The sequence below is a fragment of the Phyllostomus hastatus genome, unplaced genomic scaffold, assembly GCF_019186645.2.
Source record: "Phyllostomus hastatus isolate PE091 unplaced genomic scaffold, TTU_PhHast_1.1 phas_scaffold_1066, whole genome shotgun sequence".
NCBI lineage: Eukaryota > Metazoa > Chordata > Mammalia > Chiroptera > Phyllostomidae > Phyllostomus > Phyllostomus hastatus.
Genome location: NW_025334004.1, coordinates 29,411,622 through 29,434,089, shown reverse-complemented (window position 1 = coordinate 29,434,089; position 22,468 = coordinate 29,411,622). Strand labels below are relative to the sequence as shown.

The 22,468-nt window shown below is 52.7% G+C and overlaps 1 protein-coding gene across 1 annotated transcript in view; it reads right to left on the bottom strand.

Annotated features, from left to right (window-relative positions):
* Nucleotides 1-22,468, bottom strand: part of LOC123829050 (deleted in malignant brain tumors 1 protein-like) — a 53,743-nt gene that overhangs the window by 1,838 nt on the left and 29,437 nt on the right. Inside the window, exons 17-23 of the mRNA XM_045854528.1 lie at nt 20,496-20,807; nt 17,227-17,277; nt 17,002-17,034; nt 16,357-16,671; nt 7,575-7,886; nt 5,315-5,490; nt 1,762-2,147 (exon numbers count right to left, since the gene is read on the bottom strand). Of these exons, the coding sequence (XP_045710484.1) occupies nt 1,762-2,147; nt 5,315-5,490; nt 7,575-7,886; nt 16,357-16,671; nt 17,002-17,034; nt 17,227-17,277; nt 20,496-20,807 (1,585 nt within the window). The remainder of the gene's footprint in view (nt 1-1,761; nt 2,148-5,314; nt 5,491-7,574; nt 7,887-16,356; nt 16,672-17,001; nt 17,035-17,226; nt 17,278-20,495; nt 20,808-22,468) is intronic.

Sequence of the window (22,468 nt, the reverse complement as noted above, 5' to 3'; positions counted from 1 at the left end):
GACAACTAAGCTGCTGATTGGATTCCCCTGAAAAATGTGGGGTCTAAACCCTAAGGTGGGATCCCCAGCCTAGAACACCACAGTCCCAAAAGTACACAGATAACAACTGGCGGCGAAAAGCGGCAGGGTTAGTTTGGCCAGAGACGGATGGCTAGAGACGCAGAGTCATTTAAAGGGCCAATGCACAAATTTTCCTTCGCAGCCACTTACCCTGGGCTCTGGCAAAGGCAGGGCCGGAGTGGACTGGAGATGCCTGAGGAGAGACTGGGGACAGAGGCTTTGGGAAGAAAGCTGAGAGAGTAGCCTCCGGGATCCCGGTGCTCAGTCATCCCCCAGACCGCAGCAGCCATCCCGCTCAGGCAGACCACTCCCCTGAGCAGCAGCAGCCTGAGGGGAAACAATAGCCCCGCCCCCAGCAGGGATTCCCTCGACCCTGCAGTGCTTAGGCCTGACTGCTGAGTGCAGGGTGACTAGGTTAACACATGGAGGAGACAGCCCCAGACAGTAGATCCCTGGAAGTCTCGAACAGGCTGCCTACTAAGGTCAGACAGGGTCAACATCTGACATCGCCAGAGACAGATCTGGAAAGGAAAATCGGTGCACCTGCCCAACAGCATAGAAGACGTGGTGGGCGGAGGGACCCTCAGTCAACCAGCAGCGGGGAAGGACCCCCCAAGGGACCACCCAACAACAATCCAAGCCCAATCACATCCGGAGAGCCAGATCAAAGAAAAAGGTCTCAAAAGAAATTAAAAAAAATTTTCAAACTATGTGAAGATGAATATACAATTTACCAAAATTTGTAGGAAGCAGCTAGGGTTGCTTACAGAGAAATGTATAGCATTAGACGCATACGTTGGAAAAGAAGAAAGATCTAAAGTCAATAATGTAAGCTTCCACCTTAGGAAATTAGAAGAGAAAATTAAACCTAAAACAAGCAGAAGAAAAAAGAGGCGACTGTTCAATTCCGGCACCGAACTGTGCCTCTCTCCTTCACACATTTGTGAGGAGAACTAAAGGGAGAAGCGTTCTCACTCTGAGTTGAGGCAGTTCCCTGCTGCACCTGTGCACTGCCCACGCCCTGGCTCGCACCACCTGTGGGAGATGCTGCCCCTTGCTGCTGCACCTGTGCACTGCCCACGCCCTGGCTCGCACCACCTGTGGGAGATGCTGCCCCTTGCTTGCCCCAGGCTTTGGGAAACAGGCACCGTGAGGCTTCTCAGGGTTTTAGCAAGCGATGAGGTTTTGTTCTTTTTGCCCTGGTTGCCAATTGCCCATCCATACGCATTTTTCCCTAATAGGGGACAAGGGAGCTATAAAGGCAAACAACTTGCCAGAGTTCTAGGTTGACAAATCTGTTGTTTAATGAAGGAGCCAGAATAAATCTCACCCCTGTCAGAGCTTAGCCTGGGATAACCAACCAGCTCGCCAGTGTAGGCCCAATGACCTGAGGAAGGGCCAGTGTAATGAAGTGGTAAAACTTACAGAGAGAGGAAGGGGATGAAAGGGTGGGCTGGGAGAACAAGGGCTCTGCCCTGGACTCTGGAAATTCAAGAGAAGTGGTCCACACTTCCTATAACTCTTCGTCCCCGACTGGGGACAGAGGTGTGGCGAGCGCCCCGACTCTACCTCTGGGGCACAATGAGGACTCTTACACAATGTTATGATTTCGGACTACCAGCAGAGAATCCAAGGGTCCCCCAAAGGAATGCCACGTGGATACAACAGTCAACCCCCCAGAGAGCCTTCCGTCATCCTTACCCTTGTCGGATCAAGTCGTACTTGACAGTTGTAAAATCCTGAGGATCTGGAGAAGCCACACAGGTGTCCACGAAGAGCCTCAGGTGGCGATCGGGGCTGTGGAGTGTGGCCTCGAGGAAGACCTCTTTCCTCTGGTTGGCGTAGTACGGCCCCCTGCCCCCCTCCTGTGGGGACATGGGCAGCTCGAGGAATGATATGGACACATCGTAGCTGGCACCCTGCCGTGGGCTGTCTTCCCCGGGAACAATTTCAATTGCTGACGGGCCATCAACGGCGCAGGTGAACTTCAGCTGAGGCACCTTGTGCCGCACCATGATTCGGCCAGGGTGGCCCCGTACCCGGTGGCCTCTGATGGAGTTGGAGTAGCTGACGGAGCCGAAGCTCTCCTGGGAGGAAGACAGGCGAGTTGGTGGCCAGCGCTGCTGGCTCCCTGACCGGCACCTTCCTTCAGGAGCAGAGACCTCCTCTGCTCAGCACCAGCTTGGAGCCAGCTTGCTGATGAGCTGCCAGCCGGGAGGCTTTGGGCCTGACCTCTGTGCTACCTATAATGCCATGATGGGGTGACCTTGCTCTTGGAGTTCAGGGTGCATGCAGGGAGCCCCCCAATGGGTGAGCGTGGACTCCCTCTCTCCCTCCTGTGAGCACCAGGCTGTGGGGGTCCATGCTGGCTGCGGAGTTCGTTCCTTCACACACTGCATTCCCTCAGCCCACGGTGCCGTCAGCCGAGCGCTGACCACCCCCCACCGGGGTGCTCATCCTTTCTTCTGGCTCCTCGCTGCTCTTGATCCCAGAGCAGTGCTGGCTCTGCGAGCAGCGGCCTGGCCCTGCTGACCTTCACCTTCAGCCTTGCTCCTTCCAGTCCAGCCTGACTTGAAGGGGCGGAGGGGGCGTTGAAGGCTGGTGAGGCTCTGGCGGCCCCCTTCCCACTGCCCCATGTGTCGCCCAGAGACTCCGCCTGTCCGGGGCATATGTCCAGGGAATCCTCCCCGGTCTGTGTGACGCGGATCCTGTGACGGACGTTCTGCCCTGGAGCCCTCTGAGGGCTGCTTAGATCACTGTTTCTCACTGGTCTGCTTCCACAGACATTTGTTTTCCTTCCCCCCCACCCCCTCCCCAGCCCCCATTGTGAAAGTTTAGTACAACAACCCACTGTAGATGTTCTGTACATGTATCTGTGCTTTACCCATAAAGAAAGGGTTCTTTCTATTTTTTCTTTTTTGCCCTTAAGAACGAATATTTCTCCTACCCCTCGAAGTTGACATCGCCCTCGTTGAGAACGCACTGTTTAGAAGAAAATTTCAACTCCAGCACCACAGGGCCCTGCCCTTCCCAATCTGACCTTGGGTTTCTCCCCGATGTTCACAGGCTCCCTGGAGCCCTCCAAGCTTGCTGCTGCCCTGGGGCCTCTGCACCGGCCAACCCTCCGCTTGGAGCGGTCCTGTTGGCCTTCCCCCAGCTCCACTCCTCGGTCAGGCCTCGGCGCCTTGGCTGCGCTATTGAAAGGGACCTTCCTTCCACCCCAAACCATCTTCCACTCCCTTCCTCATTTTATCGCCTTAACCCCCTTCACTGTAAAGGGCTCTCATCTGCATTTGTCCGGTTCCAATCTCCCTTTTCTCCAATGGCCCAGGCCCCTGTCAGTCTTGCTGGCGCCTGTGTCCTCAGCACCCAGAAAGTTGCTCGTTCACTGACTCTGGAATCAGACGCAGGAGCTTTCTGTGGTGGGAGTCCTGGGGGTGGCCCTGGGGGGTGGCCCCAGCACTGCGGTGAGCACAGGAGGTTTGCTGGGGAGGCTGGGCCGGCCAGGGCCGGAGAGGCCTGCTGACGGTCCCCCCTGATGGCCTGGCACTTCCAGGGCTGCCCTCCTCCCAGACACAAGGGCCTGCAAGCGTGGCTTCTGGGCAGACACTTCAGAGGTGAAAACTAAACTTCCAGAGCAAAAAGGATAAGAATGACCATGGTCTGCCTTGCTGAATATACAAAATATCAAGTATGGAACTCAACCATGTGAATGAAGTCAACCTCCACCAATGTCTTGTTTTCGGTGTGTGTGCCTGAACATGGAAGCCAAAGAATGGGCGAACAGCCCGGGGATCTGCTTTGGGACAAGCTATGCAGCTAAATGCACTGAGAAAAATGATTTTGTGATCGTATACTCTTCCTATATCTTTGGCATTCTTGTCTACTTAACTTCTGTGATATTGTTTTGTGAAATAAGCAGGTGGTTAAGGAAATTGAAGTAAACATATGAATTTCACAATACATAAATGTTGGGAACCGCCCTGCCTAGTTTCAGAAGCTGTGACCCCCCATGGCTAAGGCTGAGTGAGAGACCTCGGGACCATAAACCACTAAGGAGACAAAGCTTATCTCCTTGGCAAGGGTGCCACCTCTGCCCCCCTTTACTTCACCCTGGTTGGCCCCAGGTGGATAACTGGTTAGCCAATGAGATTCCTCAAAGGAGGGATGACCTAAGACAGTCATGGTCATGAGGAGGCCCTCAGGGAAGGACTTGGGGGGGCTATAGGAAAAGGGGCTGATGAACCCTCGCTCCTCAGTTTTGACATAGCCTGGGTCCTCATTCTTTCTGCAAGAAGTCTCCTAATCTCTTGGCTGCCTTACTTCCCCTGCCTGACTTAAGCCTCAAACAATGACAGAGGGCGGTGCAGCCCAGTGCTGGAAAGGGCAAGTTCCCTGGGGGCGATCGGGCCTAAGAAAGAATACTTAAAATCCCGTGAAACCTGCTTTGCTAAGCACGTCCTCAGTTTTCTGATAAGGGTCTGAGCATAAAATGAGTTTGTTCCCCAAAGTTTTATAGCCCTTTAGCTAACTGACTCTGACTCAGAATAAGCCCTCAGAGTTCTTTGTATGCTATCCATTGTTTGATCCTTCCTGCCTGACAATGATTGATGAGCTTCACCTGTATTGCTGTGCAAACTGAACCCAATAAAAGCCCATTGAGGAAAAAGGTCCTGGCCCTTCTCCTCTGAGAGATCAGTCACCTTTCCTCCCCAAGCAGATCATGTGTTGGTAGACTTATTCTCATCTGGGACGGACTGGGGGGCTCTGCAGGTGGAGCCTCCCCACCCATAAATGTCCTAGGTTGAGAAATAAGGCGAGCTACCCAGTTAGAAACATAGCAGTCAGACAGACAGATCCTCTGTCCCTCCCCCGCCCCCCGTGCCCAGCACCATGGCTTGCACATGGTAGGTGTGCACTGGTACCGAATGAAGAAGCATGTGGGGAAAATGCATGGGCTTTGGGGCGAAGGGAATAGCCCCCATCCACCCACCCGTCCGTCCATCAGTCCATCAGCGCTTAGCACGTGTTCCTGTGAGTTCCAAATTCAGAATGTAGCCCAAATTTCCAAATGGAAGGAACGTTTCAGACAAATCAGTGGGCTGTTCCAGGTCTCACCGAACTCACAAATAAAGCCATGGCTTGTGCCTTTCCTCTGTCCCTACCCGGGTATTTAATAGGTGGTTGAATTGTCCAAACCTCTCTCCCCGGCCTCCATCCCCAGCAGGGTACCGCCACCTTGTCAGCTTCTCACCTGTTGGATGGTGCCGCAGTGGCCATAGGGGATGCTGAAGATCAGGTAGCGCCCCGTGACTTGGGGGCGACAGAACTCATCATTTAAGTGAACGTCCCAGGACGAGTAGCCCAGCCTCCGGAGGTAGCCTCGGTCAACGGTGACTTGGAAGAGGTGAGGCGAGCAGGAGAGCATGGCTGCAGGGGAAGAAGGATGAGGAGACGCTCGCGGAGAGAACCTGGTGTACTGGATGCGTAGATCGGTGGGGTGGGGTGGGGTGGGGGTGTATGTTTACTTTATAAAAGTACCAGCAGTTCCCTGGGTGGGCTCAGCTCTCATCCTCCCTCCCCCAATGTTGGACTCGACATTCATTGACTCTATTTATATACCCCTACCCCTTTTCCAAAAGTCACACCACATCCATGGGGAATCCCACCCACGGCGTGCATGCCACGGGCTGCGAGTGAGACCCTCTTCTAAGGAGTTAAAGACAGCTCACTTCGCATGTTGAAAACCCCTGAGCCTGAAATGCATCTATCTGGTTGGAAAAAGAGAGGGGAAGCAAAGGGTCGGGGTAGGTGCAAAGGGGCTTCTTCCTCAGCCTCCTAAAGCCCAGTGAGTGGATGGAGATACAAGAGGACTCGGTGGGGACACAGAAGCCAGTCTCCCCACAGTCCATTCTCTCTTCCCTGGGCAACTGCTCTCCTAGCTCCCCCTTTCCACAGCCTCAGACCCTGGGAGAGCAGAAGACTTTACCGTGGTCCTTGGGCACAACAGAGTCGGCTTCACCTGGTGAAGGGAGAATGATGAAAGCAAATGTCAGCTGTGAAGCGATGCTGGCAGATGGAGCCAGCAGCAGGCACGAAACGTAGGGAAACGGGCTCACTGATTCAGGCATTAAAGCCGAGGTACAACGGCGTGAAAGTACTCCAGGGCAATGCAAAAGGAAGGAGAGCCTGGGGCCTCCTGATGGAGACGGACAGCGGGGGACGGGGCGCGGGGGGAGGGGGGGTGGCAGGGCGCGATTCTGGCCTGCGTGCAGCAGTATTGAGAACAGGGGTGTTATCCACAGGAAGATTTATTGCAGCAAGCAAACAGTTACTACAGGGCTTTGCAGGTTCTAAACACTGTCGCATACATGAACTCGGGCTGGGACACAGCAAGTGTGTGGCTATCAAAGGCCTCCCCAGCCCAGAAGCAGGGCGGGACAGTAACCTAGGGCCAGGGCCCAGGCCAGGAAGCATGGCTGGCCAGACTCACTCAACCCCTTTAGACACTCTTGGCCCCAGACCACCGGCTCTTCGTTTGCTGTACCCCATGAAAAGGAAACCCCGTGGTGTATAACCCAAAAATGGAAGACCAATGATCATTGACAGTGGGGCCCCTGACAGCAGGAGGCAGGGCCGGAACCGTGAACAGGCCCAGCAAATGCGAGGACCTGGAAGATAAAGGCCCCACCACCCCGGGCAGACGGATCCTCCGTGGTCCCTGCCGGGCTCATGCTTGTCCCATGGGGCTCTGATCGCCTTTCTCTCTGGGCCCCATTTCCGTGCGGGACAGGAGTAACTCCTACATCCAAAAAAGCAATGGCAATGACTTCTTTCCCTTGTTTACCCATTAAAAAGAAAACCCTAAGAATGGAACGGACAAGGTGAGCTGAGACTTGTTCACCAATTCTTAGACTTCCACAACTCTTTGAGACTTCGCGGGTGAATCGAAGACAGATGATATAAGGAAGTACTACCCCACACGGAAGGGGGTCAACCCGTGGGGGTCGGAGTGACAGGACAGATATTGGGAGAGAATAAAAGCATTTCAGGAAAGGGGTAGGGATGAAAAGGACACGGGGGGCGTCAGGCCATGGTGGGGTGCTGACTTCTGAGGGCCAGGTCCAGGTGACGAAGGGACTCCATCCAGGACCATGCCCTGGATGGCCTTGAGATTGCAAGAGGGACTTGGACAAATTGTGTTCTCATGGCAGCACCAAGTTCTATGTCGCCTTATGACACTGCACTTCCTTTGGCCCCATGACCTTTTCCCCCCGATTCGGAACAAATACTGCTCTGAATTGCAACTGGACAAAACTGACTCATAAAATCCCAGGGCTGTGTGATGAAAACATTTACCAAAATGGTGATGCGGCAAATTACGCTCTTGGGATCCAGAATCTGGCGCCTCGGCCAGCCTTAAATGTCTCAGGGCGGTGAGTCTGACCTTGGGGATGCTTGGAGAGGAAAGAAGCGGCAGGGCCCCGGGAAGACCGCGGGCCTGGGGTGGGTACCTGCGCAGACCACGCCCGCGTCCTCCCCGTGCCAGCAGTTGTGTCGAGCCCAGCCCGAGTGGGCGCAGCGGTCCAGCGCGTCCTCGGTGCCCGCGCAGCGCACGTCGTCCAGCAGGATGGGCCCTGAGCCCCGGCCGAAGCGGCCGCGCCCAGGGGCACTGAGCGCGCGGCCGCAGCCCAGCAGGCGGCACACGACGCGGGCGTTCCTGATGTTCCAGTGGTCGTCGCATACCGTGCCCCACACGCCCTGGTGCCGGACCTCCACCCGGCCCGCGCAGCGGCTGCGCCCGCCTGCCAGGCGCAGGAGCGGGTCTGCGGGAGGCAAGAGCGCGAGTCAGGTGGGAAGGCGGGGTGGGCAGGTTCCTATCACCGGATGTGTATCGGGTCCCTTGTCTTTTGCAGTAGAAAAAACACTGGGATGAATTCTATGTCTGCTCCCCCCCCTTCTCCCCCTCTCTCTCCCTCACTCTCTCTCTCCCTCTCCCTCTCCCCCCCCCCTCAAAACATAAAACCTTAATTAACTGAAATCCTCAAGGAATAAGTATAACTGGACAGTATAACTTTCCAGATACCCAAAAATTCAAACTTTAAACAAAAACATTAAACACCAAAGGAAAATAAAACAAAAGAGGCAAAACCCTAAATCTTTGGAAGACAGTTATTCTAAAATGAGACACGGCTCTGACTCCTTGAATAAGATCTATCCAAAGAAATTTCTTTTACTCTCGATGAACAGAAGCCAACATTCTGACTGTAAAAATTCTATTATGGGTACCTGTTTCCAGTTATAAGTCCTGGGGATGAAATGTACAGCATGGTGAGTATAGTTTATTGTGTAAACGGTTACATGTTGTATTGTATATTTGAAAATTGCTATGAGAATAGATCTTAAACATTCTCATCATAAAAAAAAGTTTTGTAACTATGTATGGTGATCAACGTTAACTAGATTATCGTGGTGATTATTTTGCAATATACACAAATATTGAATCATTATACTGTACACCTGAAACTAATATAATGTCATATCTGAATAATTTTTTAAAAACCTATATTATGTGTCCTGGCTGGCGTAGCTCAGTGGATTGAGCTCTGGCTATGAACCAAAGTGTCGCAGGTTCGATTCCCAGTCAGGGGACATGCCTGGGTTGCAGGCCATGGCCCCCAGCAACCACACATTGATGTTTCTCTCTCTCTTTCTCCCTCCTTCCCTCTCTAAAAATAAATAAATAAAATCTTTTAAAAAAACCCCTATATTATGTAACATAGCCATTCAGGTAAATCATAACACAAGTCTACAGAAAGACTTGTACATAGCAGAAGTCTTGATAAGAGACAAAACCCGGGAACAATCCAAGCGTCTGTCTGCAGGAGAATGAATAAATAAATCGTGGTGTGCCCACCCAACGGAATATTACGGAGCAGGAAAGGGAACAAGTTGCTGATTGTGGAACCACGTGGACAAATCTCAGAAACAACTTGTTGAGCAAAAGAATTCAGACATGAAAGAGCACCTGTTCTTTGACTCCATCTCCATGAGGTTCTAGAAAAACAAGTCTAAACTGCGGAGACAGGATGCAGATCAGGGGTTGCCTGGAGCGGGGGGAGCGGGGCAGGTTTACTGCAAAGGGGATTGAAGGAACTTTCTAAGGGGATGAACATACTTGGATCTCGATAACGGCGCTGGGTAAACTGTTACACACATTAGACAAAACTCATGGATGTGTGTGCTTTCCTGCATATACCTATGCTTCACGAAAGTGTTTTTCAAAAGTAAAAATAATTAAAAAACTGTATTATGTTGGTGGTGCCACATCCCCAGACACATGTCAAATAATTTGTCTTCACATAAATTGGTTGCACATGACTATTTCTCAATTCCCTGCTATGCTCGGTGCACGGGAGGGGCTCAGTGGGTGCTAATAAACCCCCCTGGCTTCGGTTTCTCTGAGGCTGCAACTGCCTGGTCTCAGATGGTTGCTTTCTCCTCATCGAATTCGTTGCTGTGTTTTGGAAGCAAAACAATCATGCTTGTCTGAACTATGGATGAAAGCAAGCATCTCCTGAGGGAGGCCCCGGGGGTGAATTTGGGCTTTCTAACCCACGAAGGTGTTGGTGTGTGCTCATAAAGCTTCCTGGAAAGAGTAGGGAATTTGAGTGAATAATAGATATGATCTCAACGGTACTAATAATGATACCATTTTAATGTTTAGAAACAAACAAAAATTACCAGGTAAAGGGACCATTTCTTCACCAACTGACATTGTAACTGTAAAAAAGAAAAACTAAGCTTAAAAAGGCATAACCTCAAAGTCACGTATTTATAGTCAAAGCTGAGAAAGGCATAGTTTGGATACTAACACTTTGTGTAAGTCTCTCCTTTGGTTTGGGGACAGAAATACTGTCCGTGACATTTTATTTTCTTGGTATCAAAATGTAACAAGTGGTAATGTATCCTGTTTATTCTCCAAAAATAAAATAATGTATTAAATGGTCAGAGAACAAGCATTATACATATACTGAATTTTTGAAAGGAAGAATACAAAAGCATTAGACTTTATGGGAAAATTTTTTACAGGCTATGAAGATTAAGTGAAGAAAATCAACACAGATTCCTCAGAAAAAAATTTTTAGAGAGAAAGATCATATCGGAGAGGTGGAATTCCATGTGCAAACATACAGAGGGAAGCAAGGTAGAAAAAGTAACAGTGCATTTTAGGATAGAGTAGGGTTGTATGAATTACTGAAAACTAAGGGTTAATCCAGTGGCGGGCATAAGGTCATTACCAGGTGATGGTGTCAGTTCCGTTGAAATCAGATCTGTGGCTGCAAAAAAAAAAGTGTTTATTTTTTTTAGTGAAAGAAAGCTTTAAAACTTGGCTTCATTGAAATTTTACACCATAGATTGCAAGTTTATAAAAACGTGTCTGTTCCAGGAGCTGTAGGCAATAGGGTCCACCCTGCTTATTCACCTTGCGGATTTACACCCCGGGGGGTGGAATGGTGTGTGAGCAGCTGATATTTTGCAAGGCAGGTTAACAACTGTTGTCATTTTGAGCATCTCCAATGTGTCCTCTGCTTCACGTCTCTACTCCTTACAGTGACGGTGCCGGGTTTAATCGCTATCTCAGAGATGGGGAACCGGAGACTCGAGGGCTTGTGCCACGTGTCCAGGTCACCTACAGTTCACACTCGCAACGTCCCGGAGCTCACACCCTTTCCATGCCTTTCAGAAGCATGAGACGTGGGAGCTGCATTCACTCTGGGCTCAGCCAGGTGCGCAGGGGACAGCCACCACATCGGTCCTTACACCCCGAGAGGCGCGTCCTGCACAAACAGGCCTGGCTGACTTTGGCTTTCCATTTCTGGCTGTTGTGGCTGTTGTGCTTTCACAGAGGGAGCAAACGTGTCAGTGCTACCTGTCTGCGTGGGAAGCAGTCACCGTCAGCCAGGTCTACAAGGAAAACTCAAGAGCCAGTGAGAATGACAAGCGAAGGAACCTTCTGCCCCAAGTAGAGTCATGTTGGTGGCAGGGAAAGAAGGAAGGGACGAAGAGGAGGATGAAGGGGGTGAGGTGGGAAGGAAGAGAGGCAGGGGGGAGGAAGTAGAGGATGGAGGGAGTGAGAGAGCAAGGAAGGGGAGGGGTGGGGAGGGAGGGAGAAAGGTAGGACGGAAGAAAGCCAGTACTTAAATGTAACTGAAAAGAAGTCCTAACCTTTGATCTCATTGAGTTTTACCTCAAATGTCTTTACATTAACCAGGACTTGAAAAGAAAGAAACAAAACAGAGGAAAGCGGCAGGCCTTGTTATGAAGGGATCAGGGTCACAGGGATCGGGGGAACCCCGCAGATGGATGCACCCGCAAAGCCGGAGACCAGACGGGACCTTGCATGGGAACCAGGAGACCAAGCCTTGCCTTGCTCTAGCTCTGTGGTCACTATGGACCCAACTGTGTCCCTCGAAATTCATATGTTGAAGCCCTAGCCCCCAGTGTGGCTGCATTTGTAGATGGGACGTCTAAGGAAGAAATTAAGGTTCACTTCGTGAACCTTAGGCTTGGTGTTCTTGTAACAGACACCGAGCATGCTTCTTTCCCTCTCTCTCGGCCCTGCGGACACACAGAGAGAAGGTGGCTGTGTCCAACCCAAGAGAGGAGCCCGCACCAGACCTCTCAGACCTGCTGCCACCTCGATCTTGGACTCCTAGTCTTGAGCACCATGAGAAAATAAATTTCTGTTGTGTAAGCCACGCGGTCTGCGGTTCTTAGTTATAGCAGTCCTAGCTGACTAAGCCTCTCTCTTCTTTGGGCCTCATTTTCCTCCAAAACAGGCTGAGTGTTCAGAGTCTTCACTCCCTGAACGGGCATCACCTGGCAGTCCGTGAGAAATACAGAATCGGGCTCCGTCCAGAGCCACTGAGTCAGCACCTGTGTTTTAACAAGTTCTCCAGGCTGTTTACTTGCACGTTGACATTGGAGAACAGCTGGTGTAGGCCACCTCTACGGTCTCCTCCAGGAACGCATTACCTGAGGGGTAGTCCTCTTCAGCGGAGGTAGAAGGCACGTCTGTGTAGCAACAGAGGAGAGGACAATTAAAAAGGAGAGAAAGGACACTTCCGTGAGTCTTTTCATGGAGGTTTACTTTGGGGTCAAAATGGTCATGGAGTGGGTTCATTTTCTAAACAGAACATTCCATTTTATCCTATTGATCCTGGCCTTGCATCTGCCTTTATTCAGAATTGTGACCAGTGGGAGGCGTGGCCTGGAACCTGCCCAGCCTCTCCTCCCGCCCCCTGGGGCACAGGAAGGGTTTCTTGGCTCTGGTGTGTAAACCTGCTGGGCTGGGGCTTCTCAGGGACCCACTCAGCAGGGCTGCTGCAAGGAGCAGAGAACATACCTGGTGAGGAAGACACTTCGCCTGCCGTGGGAGCTGCATCTGCGAACAAAAAAGAACCGAGCTCAAAGATCAGTGAAAAAAAAAAAAGAAATATTTTTTGAACAACGGTGTGGTAGAAAACAGAAGGGCGAATGGGCAGAGGCGACAGCGTGATAACCCGCCCCTCCAGTGTGCGTGCTGGGCGTGCCGGGAGGTCCACGCACCACCTGCCGCGCGGGGGAGAGGAGGCCCCCAGCCCTCTCCCGCCTCCCCTGGGCACGTCCAGTTCAGCCCGGGGCCACAAGCGGGAGGCCTTCCCTAAAAGAGGGGCCAGTCTGTGTCTCTGGACGAATAAAGAGAACGAACATGAAGCTTAATTTCTGGCCGAGGATGCTGGGACTTCCGCTGACACTGGGGTTTATACTGTAGGCAAAATATCGGGCACCTATGCTTATTTGTTAAAGAAAAAGAGGAAGAGTTGATCACATTCAACTCGAGACATGTAACAGCAGAACGCATCACCTGAGGGGTAGTCCTCTTCAGCGGAGGCAGAAGGCACGTCTGTGTAGCAACAGAGGAGGGGACAATTAAAGATGAGAGGAAGGACACTTCCGTGAGTCTCTTCATGGAGGTTTACTTTGGGGTCAAAATGGTCATTGGGTGGGTTCATTTTCTAAACGGAACATGGCAAGTAAGAAGCTGGCCTCGTTAACGGAAACATCGCAAGGAGAGGGTCTTTACCAGATGAAGAGGTGACTCCTGCTGAGACTGCAGAGGCGTCTATAGGAAAAGAGGAAAGAACACAAATACCAGCAGAGAGGACGGCTGGGTTTCTGTTGTTCCTGAGCGTGTGTGGGGACGAAATGTCCAGGGACGGCCTAGTCTGATCGGGACGCCAAGAAGAGGCCCTTATAGGACAGCAGACGGTATCTTACCTGCTGTGGAGGTCAGAGCGGTTGAGGTCGAAGCTGTAAGGAACAAAAATAATGAGACAGCTGTATTGGGCACATATATTTCTATGAGACACACGAGATGTGAAGATGGCTATCAGAGATCCGTGTGACTGCCCTGACTTACTTTTCTGCTTTCCAGACGGGGGTCTGCAGCAGATCCCTCACCGTCCCTGGCCCACCCCTCCACTCCTGGGTCTCCACGCCTCGTGCCTGCCCTTTGCTTCTCCCCTTGGAGATCAGGATGATCTGTTCCAGGGACAGCCACCATTGATCCAAGTTCCCCTGCTGTATGCTTGGGGACAGTCTAAGAGAGATTCTGTAAATGGGGGACTTGCTGTCCCTGGTCCTTCCCTCATCCAGGAAGGGGTCAGCTCTGCACACCGGAACTTCCCCCGGGTGGGCTGTCCCGAGATCTAGACTGAGGGTGAGGAGGCGGTGGGGGCCCATTTGCCCCACAACCCGTCCTTATCAGTAATAAAGGCCGTATTTTGTGTTGACTCTCAAGTTTGACTTCTTCATTGCTCTAGCACCTGCAGGGGGGGAGAGCACCCTCTTTATGGTCCTTCCCCAGGTACACCCCCAACACCGTATTTGGGAAATTCTTAAACCCGGAGTCACACCAGGAACTCCTCAGATGATAGCAACCAGCATCTGTTAGCGCTCACTGCTGTCGCCGATGTGGCTCTGCTGTGTGGCCACCCTATCCCCAGTTTTCTGTCTCACATGATACTCAGTCAGGAGGGAGACCAGAAACCCAACTGTTGGGAATATAAGAAAGTGAGAGTTTGTATCCTCCGTTTCACTGAGCTAAGGGGAATAAATGATGGAGGAGGTGGGTCCAGCACCCAAAAGACCTGGGTTCTTGTCTCTGCTTTGTGTAGCCAAGCAGGTGACCTTGGGCAAGTCCTGTTTTTTTTTTTAGCATCTCCCAGCTGCTGCACCTGAGGGGCTAGTTCATGGACCAGCAGCATCTATATCACTGGTTAGAAATGCAGACTCCCAGGCCCACCCCAGACTGACTGAGCCAGAATGTGCATTTTAACAAGCCCTCCAAGTGACTTGCATGTGCACCAAAGTTTGAGAAGCACCAGGCATCCGAATGGAGACGCCTCCAGGCCCAGACATAACTGGTGGGGCCAGGAGGGAGCTGGACGGAGCGCGCCCGTGTGAAGGGGGCCCTGTCCCTGCTGAGCCGAGGCAATTGGTGCTCTGCCAGAATTCAAGCTAGTATTTCCCATCCTCTGGTTTTTCCATCAGAGCTTGAAATCTGGACTTTTATAGGAAATCTCCCTTTAAAAAAATGTGATCTTAAAAAAAAACTGCATAGGAAAACTCTGTTATCTGAATCTAAACCCGCACATGGGTCAAAATTGGCCCTCGGCTGCCTGTTTGTGACTTCTGGGCTGAACGGTCTCTAATGTTTCTCTGAACTCTCAGAAAAGTGTTACACTGTGATGGTGCCATGTTGCACTTGTCCTTGCCTAAGAGATCTGGAGGCCGATTTTTCACAGACCCAACCACAAGAGAACTGTGTTCGTTGTCCGGTTTTCCTTAGAGGTCAGTTTCTACCAAGCCTGGCAGAAGGATCTGGGGTTTTTGGAAATAGGGACCATGGGATACTTTCATAGCTGTTTACAGCTCAGAGAAAACGTAAGTTGAATTGCGATGATATTTCTCCAACTTTCTCAGCCATGTGTTGATCAACTCAAGCCTTGGGATGAACCCCGGAGTGTGCAGAAGAGGGAAGTTCACAGAAGGACACACTAGGGAGCCAGGCAGGTCTCGGCAGCCACGCACACACCCCTCAGGAACGTGACCAGGTGCCCACGACAGTGAGCGTGCCCAAGTGTGTGCCACCCCATCCCCGGGACAAGGTTCATCCTCCTGTTCTCAGATGAAAATGGCGAGGCTCTGAGCAGTGAGGGGACTCCCCCGCTGCCACCCTATTGGTCAAGGATGGAGCCAGAACATAACCCCAGGGTCTCTGGCTGCAAACTCTGTGATGCTCCTTTTCCATGGAAAAGGTTTCAGTGGTCGGAGAAGTTTGAGAGGCCCGGGGCCAAGCCAGGTTAAAGAAAGATCCCCAACGGCAGGACTAATCAGAGACTTTAACGTGCCGACCAACGGAATCTCCAAGAAAGGGACGTGGTATTTCCCCAACTATTTGGCCATGAAAGTTATTCTTTCAAGTTTGCGTGTCACTGGATTGGCGGACTCAAGTGGGAAACATGGATGGGAGATGTGGTACTCTGGAATTTTCTGGAAATGCTCTTTAAAGGGATAATGCTGCCTGAGATGCCCGGAGTCCCATGACTGTTTAGAGAAATGAGCTCACTGAATCCCCGGGGTGTGAACACCTCGGGGGACGTGAAAGAAGCTCATTGCACACCGTGCTGATTTCAGAGACCCGCTGGTGCACAAGGCGGGGCGCGGCAAACTGGGCACCCCGAGTCCTGTGTGCGAACGGTGCACAACCACTGTCCGTTCAACTTACTGTCTCATGCAGTGACTGTCAAGACCCTTACATTAGTTTGATAGGAGCTTGACATTTAGTTTCATGTGAGGTATAAGCTCCAACCCTGACCACGTGCAAGGCAAACTATACATACGTGATGCATACGAGCAAGAAAGAAAATAAAATTACCAGGTGAGGTGGCCGTTCCTGTGGCTGAGGCTGAAATGGTCAAACAGACAGAAACTAAAATAAGGCAAAATCCAAACAAGATCCCCACCCACAAAGAGGACATTTAGAAGATCTTTTTAAATTTAAAAACATATGCTAAAATTAGGTAAACGTGACTTCTGAATGTGAAACTGGACATAAGGCAGGCTCCTTGGGTGAGCCTGGAACAGGGCGGAGGAAGCAGGAAGCGAGGGGCGCCAACGGGTCAGAGATCAGCACGCCCCCCCACTCCCCCACCGCTCGGCAGTCTCGGGGAGACCGAGGGTGAGTACCTGAGCAGATGGCTCCGGCGTCCTCGTGGTGGCCGCAGTTGTGGACGGACAAGCCCCGATGCTGACACTGGCCCAGCGTGGTCTCGTCACCCTGGCACTGCACATTGTCCAGGAGGATGTGCCCCGTGCCCGCCCCAAAGCGGCCATTCCCCGGGGCGCCGACGCTCTCCCCGCAGCCCAGCTGCTGGCACACCACGCGGGCCGCGTTGATGTCCCAGAGGTCATCGCACACTGTCCCCCACGTGCCATTGTGGTAGACTTCGACGCGTCCTTCACAGCGGTTCCTCCCGCCCACCAGCCTGATGACGGCCAAGTCTGAGAGAGAGAGAGACTCGGGGTTCTTACTGGAATGCGATCAGCAATTCTCACAAGTCATCTCTAGTGGGACTGTTCTTAACTCCTATTGTCTAGAGTTTCCTCTTTCTAGGCCCCATGGGAAGAAGTCAAGTAAGTGCTCATCAACACAGTGACTGGGTTTTCCAGACTATTTGCTATTTCTCATACTTTGTTCCACATTGCCATCCTCGGATATGGTAAATGCGGGGAGAAGCAAAATGTCATTTTAGAGCCAGGTCATCCGATTGCTGAGCAACAACATCAGAATGTATCCAACTCAAACTTTTTGTTATTTCCTTTAGGACAAACTGGTCTGTTGGCCCAGGGTCAAAGTCGAGAAATCTGGGAGGCACCAGGGATCAGACAAGCGGCCGCGTGACCTGGTAACTCTGCCTCCGCGCTGGCCCTGTGTACCCTCAGTCCTGGGGAGGCATGCATCGGGGGCTGGGCACCCTGACATCGCTGGCTATAACCTTGGGGAGCCTGCTAGACACACTCGGCAACCAGGACCCTGGGACAGAGACGAAGGATTACCGTCTGCATCTGCAGGAGCCATTTCTGCTGGTTCTGGGGTGACGTCAGTAGCTAAAAGAGAAAGCCCAAGGCGTTGATGTGAGCAGATTTAGCACTCGCGTGAGCACAGCCGTGTGGGCCCCCGAGTCACACCTGTGCCATGTGGTGTTGAGGACACTCTGGCTAAGGCAGCTCTGTCACAGGCAGGGCGGCGTCTCTAAGGCCCGAGTCCAAACCAGGCAGTGTCTCTGAGCCACCTTCCCTCCCCTGGGCCTCACCTGGGTGGGACGCTGGCTTTCGGACACTAACTGGGAGCACCCATCCGAGTTTTTCCAAGGAGCCCCTTGGGAGATGTGGGGCTACGAAATGGACAGACGAGCGTCTGGTGCCATTTAATCCAGGGTTTTCATGAGGAGGCACCATGACTTGCTGGGAATGTCCAGCACCCACTTTTCAGATGAAAAAAACTACAGAACCCTACAGTGCGGTAGAAATGTCTGAATTTCTCGGGCCCTCATTACCAGCACCAGCTACCGCTCTCTCGGCTCTGTCAGGCATCATGCACTGTTGTTTCTCTGAGCCGCTATTCTCAGGATGGGAGAGATGGCTAGAAGCCCCCCGCCCCCACCCCCCGTGCAGCTGTTTTAAAACCTACACAAACAACATGGCAGACTGCAGCGCCAGGACCCCGAGCCCAGCGAAAACAGCAGGACGAACTGGAGCCTGCACCAGCGGCCCCAAACCTCCCGACTTACAACTCATTGCCGTGACTACCCAGCCGCATGCCCCTCCCCCTTTATCACCCAATAAAAACTCACAGCCCCAACTTTTCGCTGCTACAGGCACATTTCTCCACACCAGCCCTTTCCCTCTCTTGGGAGAGTAAAAATAAAACTTTGCTCTCTGCATGTTTTCTCTTTGTGAATTGTTTCACAGCCTGCTTCACCGGCCACCCTAAATCACTACTTCCTGTTGTCCAGGAAGATGGGGCCAGAGCTACCACCAAACAGATTGCTCCTTCGGGCCTCCAGGACCCCCCGCAGCCCAGCTGCTGGCACAACCCCCTGGGTGGCAGGCAGGCCCCAGAGGTTGCCTCACACGGTCCCCCAGGTGCCACTGTGGCGGATCACCACGTGGCCCTCACACCTGCTCTGCCCCACCGCCAGCCTCACCGTGGGCAGATCTGTAGGTGCCAAGAGCCACATTGGCTTGAGAAGGTTCCCTCGCCTCTCAAACGAGACAGCGTTTTTGGTGACAGAATTCTACCCCATCTGCAGGTTGCTGACCCAGCTGCCTAGGTCCCCGGGGAACTGATATGCAGAGGAGACCAGATGGCTGCTTTGGCATCTGAAATTTAGCACGAACTACAGTGCTTCTCCTCACTGGGCAGTTTTCCTACGGGAATCCAGGCCACAGGTCGGCTTCATACAGACATACACACATAAAAATCACCTTCTGCTTTCATTCTCTGTGGGGGTACCATTTTTTTATGTTGCTTCTCTAAAAACTCAGAATAGTTCAGCTGCACGTCTGGGTTGCAGACTTGGCATTTCTAACCCGGGTCTCCACAGACTATTATGAAGTTGTCAGGGCAAGATTCACTTCACTTTGCTTGCATTTAAAAATTATAAAGTGTTTGTTGGAGGGTGATGGCAGAGCTGGAGACTGGAGGGGCAAGCAGAGGGAGAGACGGCGCCGCTGCCGCCGGAAGGTAAGGGACGGGCCAACTGTCCCCTGAACCAAAAGCAGCTGAAGGTGATTCTCAGATTCAGAGCTCCAGGGACGGGGGCTGGCTCGAGGGACCCCCCTGAGAAGGGCCCATAATAGCCCGGCCAGGGCCAGGGCCTCAATACAAGCCTTCCAAGGAGGCTGCAGGGGCAGGGGGTGAGCTGACTCTCCTTGAAAGGGAGAATCCACATGAGGAGACCCCCCCCCCACACTGCCAGCTCGCCCCTAGTGAGCACACGGCTATTGCACGCAGCACCAGGGCCACAAAAATAGCGTTGGCCGGACCCAGATCAAGGAAGACGGTTTCAGAGAGTAATAATGGAAAAAGTACCTAGTGGGTGGGAACCATGTGGCTGCTCCCCAGGAGGTGAAGGAACTGTAGCGGTAAAAAGAGAAGCTGTCATCAGGAGCACATTGCAAACAAACAGGGAAGTTTCACACTCATCTCAAGCACCATCGAAATCACACGCAGGAGCTGGTCTTTAAAAAACTCCATCCGATCGCTCATCAAATAGTTAACAGCTAAAGGGTGATGGTGGCACACACTGTTGTGATTAAGAAGATAAAAGAAATAAAATCGATGTTGGGATTGTGCAAATGCGGCCCCTAGGCCCGGGTCACATGGCCAGAACCAGCGTTCAGCATCCTGGGTCCCAGGCGAGGCTGCCCCAGGCCCACAGGCTACAGGCCCCTCTGCTCTCCCTGCCCTGCCTCAGCCTCTGGCGCATGCACAACCACTTCGGGTCAAGAGCGGGGATCTCAGGGTCCTGCCGAAGTGCAGATCTTGTATGTGGAAGGGATGACCCACGGACCTGTGAACGCCCAGAACAGAAAGAGCAGGGCCCTGCGAGACTCGGGAACAGCCCTGGGTCTTCACCTTCTGGAAGGGCGGGAAGGGCTGGGGGCTGGGGCATGGTCAAGGGCAGTGGAGGCCGGCAAGGGAGACAGACTCTGCACTAGACGGCGAGCCAGCCATCAGCAAATAAAATCGGTGCGAACTCACAGATCCCCGGGTGTCCAGCGGCTGCAGGCTCTGCGGAGAGAGAGGCAATGGGGCGGCGGTGGAACAGTGCAAACCAGGGTGGTGGGCACACTCTGGGATCGGCGTCTGGTTTAAATGCGACCTGGCTAGCTGGAGCAAACAATGTGCCGAGGGCTGTCCCCTTGGGGCTTTTACAGACCGGTGTGGATTGCATCACCTGGCTAAAAGCTCGGAGCCACTGATTCTGAAAGAATTTGACGTGGCAACGAAAACACCATGACCATCAGCAAAATAGTTAACCTTCTTGTGTTTATCGTGGGTCATGTGCTTGACTAAATTGTCTGTTTAATCCTCCCAACAGCGTTATGAGGAAAGTACCGTCATTTTCTTTTCTTTACAAGTGACCGACCTTTGTAGACACTCAAGTTGAGTGCCCTCCTAGTACCATCAAACCGCTGGCACTGTGTCCAGAGTCAGAACAGAAACCTGCTGTCCCAGGGCTGGTTTGAGGCATTTCCAGACTCTATTTGCAAATTCGAGGCATGACCCGGGCATCTCCACAAGCGGCACCTGTGCTCACCTGAGCAGATGACGCCGGCGTCCTCGTGGTGGCCACAGTTGTGGCTGAACCAGCCGCTGTGGGGGCACTGCGCCAGAGAGGGCTCGCCTCCCGTGCAGTTGACATCGTCGAGGAGGATGCTGCCTGACCCCGGGGGGAAGCCGGCCCCCGGCAGGGCGGACAGGGCCGGGCCACAGCCCAGCTGCCTGCAGACCACGCGGGCATCCTCTATGGACCAGCTGTCATCGCACACCGTACCCCAGGTGTTGGCGTGGTAGACTTCCACTCGGCCCTCGCACCTGCTGGCCCCATTCACCAGCCGCAGGCCCAGACCTTGGTGGACATTCCGGACAACGACCTCCGTCAGGGCTCATCCAGAGAGGTCGCCGGAAGAGAAACTCAGGATGTCCTGGAAACTGCGCTGACTATTGATAATAACAAACTATTCCCATTTCATTTCATTTCATTTCTTGCCTTGGGTATTATTTACTCAGTGTGCTAGTCCAGGTTACAACTGGTTAGGAAGCACTTTGCTCTGTAGCCAGCTGGCCCAGTGACCGGCATCATGGTGTCGCCGCCCCCTCCTCTTTCACTGCACCCTGAAGTCTCGGGCCTGACACTCACGGGGTGGCTGGATTCCCCACGAGAACCTATCATGCACACTCTGATAATGGAGTGTAAGTAAGTATGATTCTGTGTGCCCTTGCACGAGTCCATCCAATGCCAATAGCAATAGTTCCCATCTGTGTCATTCTATAATCAGGTACAATGACATGTGAAGACAGGCTGGGTAGTCACCGCAGGCTGACCCTCACGTTCAGCGGGCAGTTACCAGAAAGGGCAGAGGCTGGCTGTGCTCAGAACACAGCCCAGCTGAGCTCGCGGCAGAATGGACAGAGGTCTGGTGTCAGTGGGTACCCCATGCCCCTTCCTAGGTGCCAGCGTCTAGCCAGCCCCAGTGGGCCATTCTTCTATCCCAGTTTCTTCTCTCCTCTCTCTTTCCAATCACAGATTTTCTGGGTGAACCCAGACATTATGAACCCTTCCCTCAGGGCAACCTTGCGTGGGGCCTGAGTGTGTGGAGGAGCTCGGTTCCCATGGGGACACTTCCTCCCACAGAAACGCTGAAGGTTTTCTGAGTCACAGCTCTACAGTGGGAAGGCACTGAAGAGAAGGGAAGATTACCTGTGGGCGTGGGCACCTCTGTTGGCTTTGCAAAATGCGCTAAGGGTGGATAGAAAGGGGAAGACAGCAAGTTACACAAGATCTCAGGTCTCAAACATATTGAACTCTCAATCACCTGTCGGTGGGCTCTCTGCCTTGTGAATCGGTTACAGTTTCGGAGTTTAAATTGGTCCGCCCCCCAAGGCCTTTCTCTGTGGGGAGCACTCCCCCATCGCCCCGCTGGCATGCCTACAGCCAAGTGATACAAGCTCAAGAAAAGCAAAGCATGGTGGTTGCTCGAGAGTCTTAAAAAACAGACGTATTTTCAAGTCAAGACAGCATCCTCTGGGGATCACTGCTACTTAGCATAACCTCCTCCAGTGCCTCCTTCGAAGGTTCAGGGTCATCCCCTCTTCCCCAACCCTCCTCTGCATATTGTATTTCCTCTTAAGGACCTGCCATGGGAAAGCTGCCGAAAGGTGACAACTGCTGGCCAATCACGGAGTCAGGGAAACACTAAACAATGGAGCTTTCACTCCTTCACCCTTTACGGTTCCGTCAAGGAGACGGCAGTGGACGGAGATCAGTGCCCGGCTGCCACCCAGCCAGCCCACATGGGCACTGCCCTCCCACCTCGATCCCCGTTTCTTCCCTCCAGGGAGACCCGCAGAACCCCACCGGCCTCAGGAAGCGAAAGCTATGCGCCGCCTCATCCGCATCCAGAGGAGGAAACCGAGGCCTTGGGTGGCTCTGACACTCACTCAGGGTCCCCCAGCTAGTAAGCGATGAAGCACCCAGGACGACACACCCAGGGCATTCGGCCCCTAAGC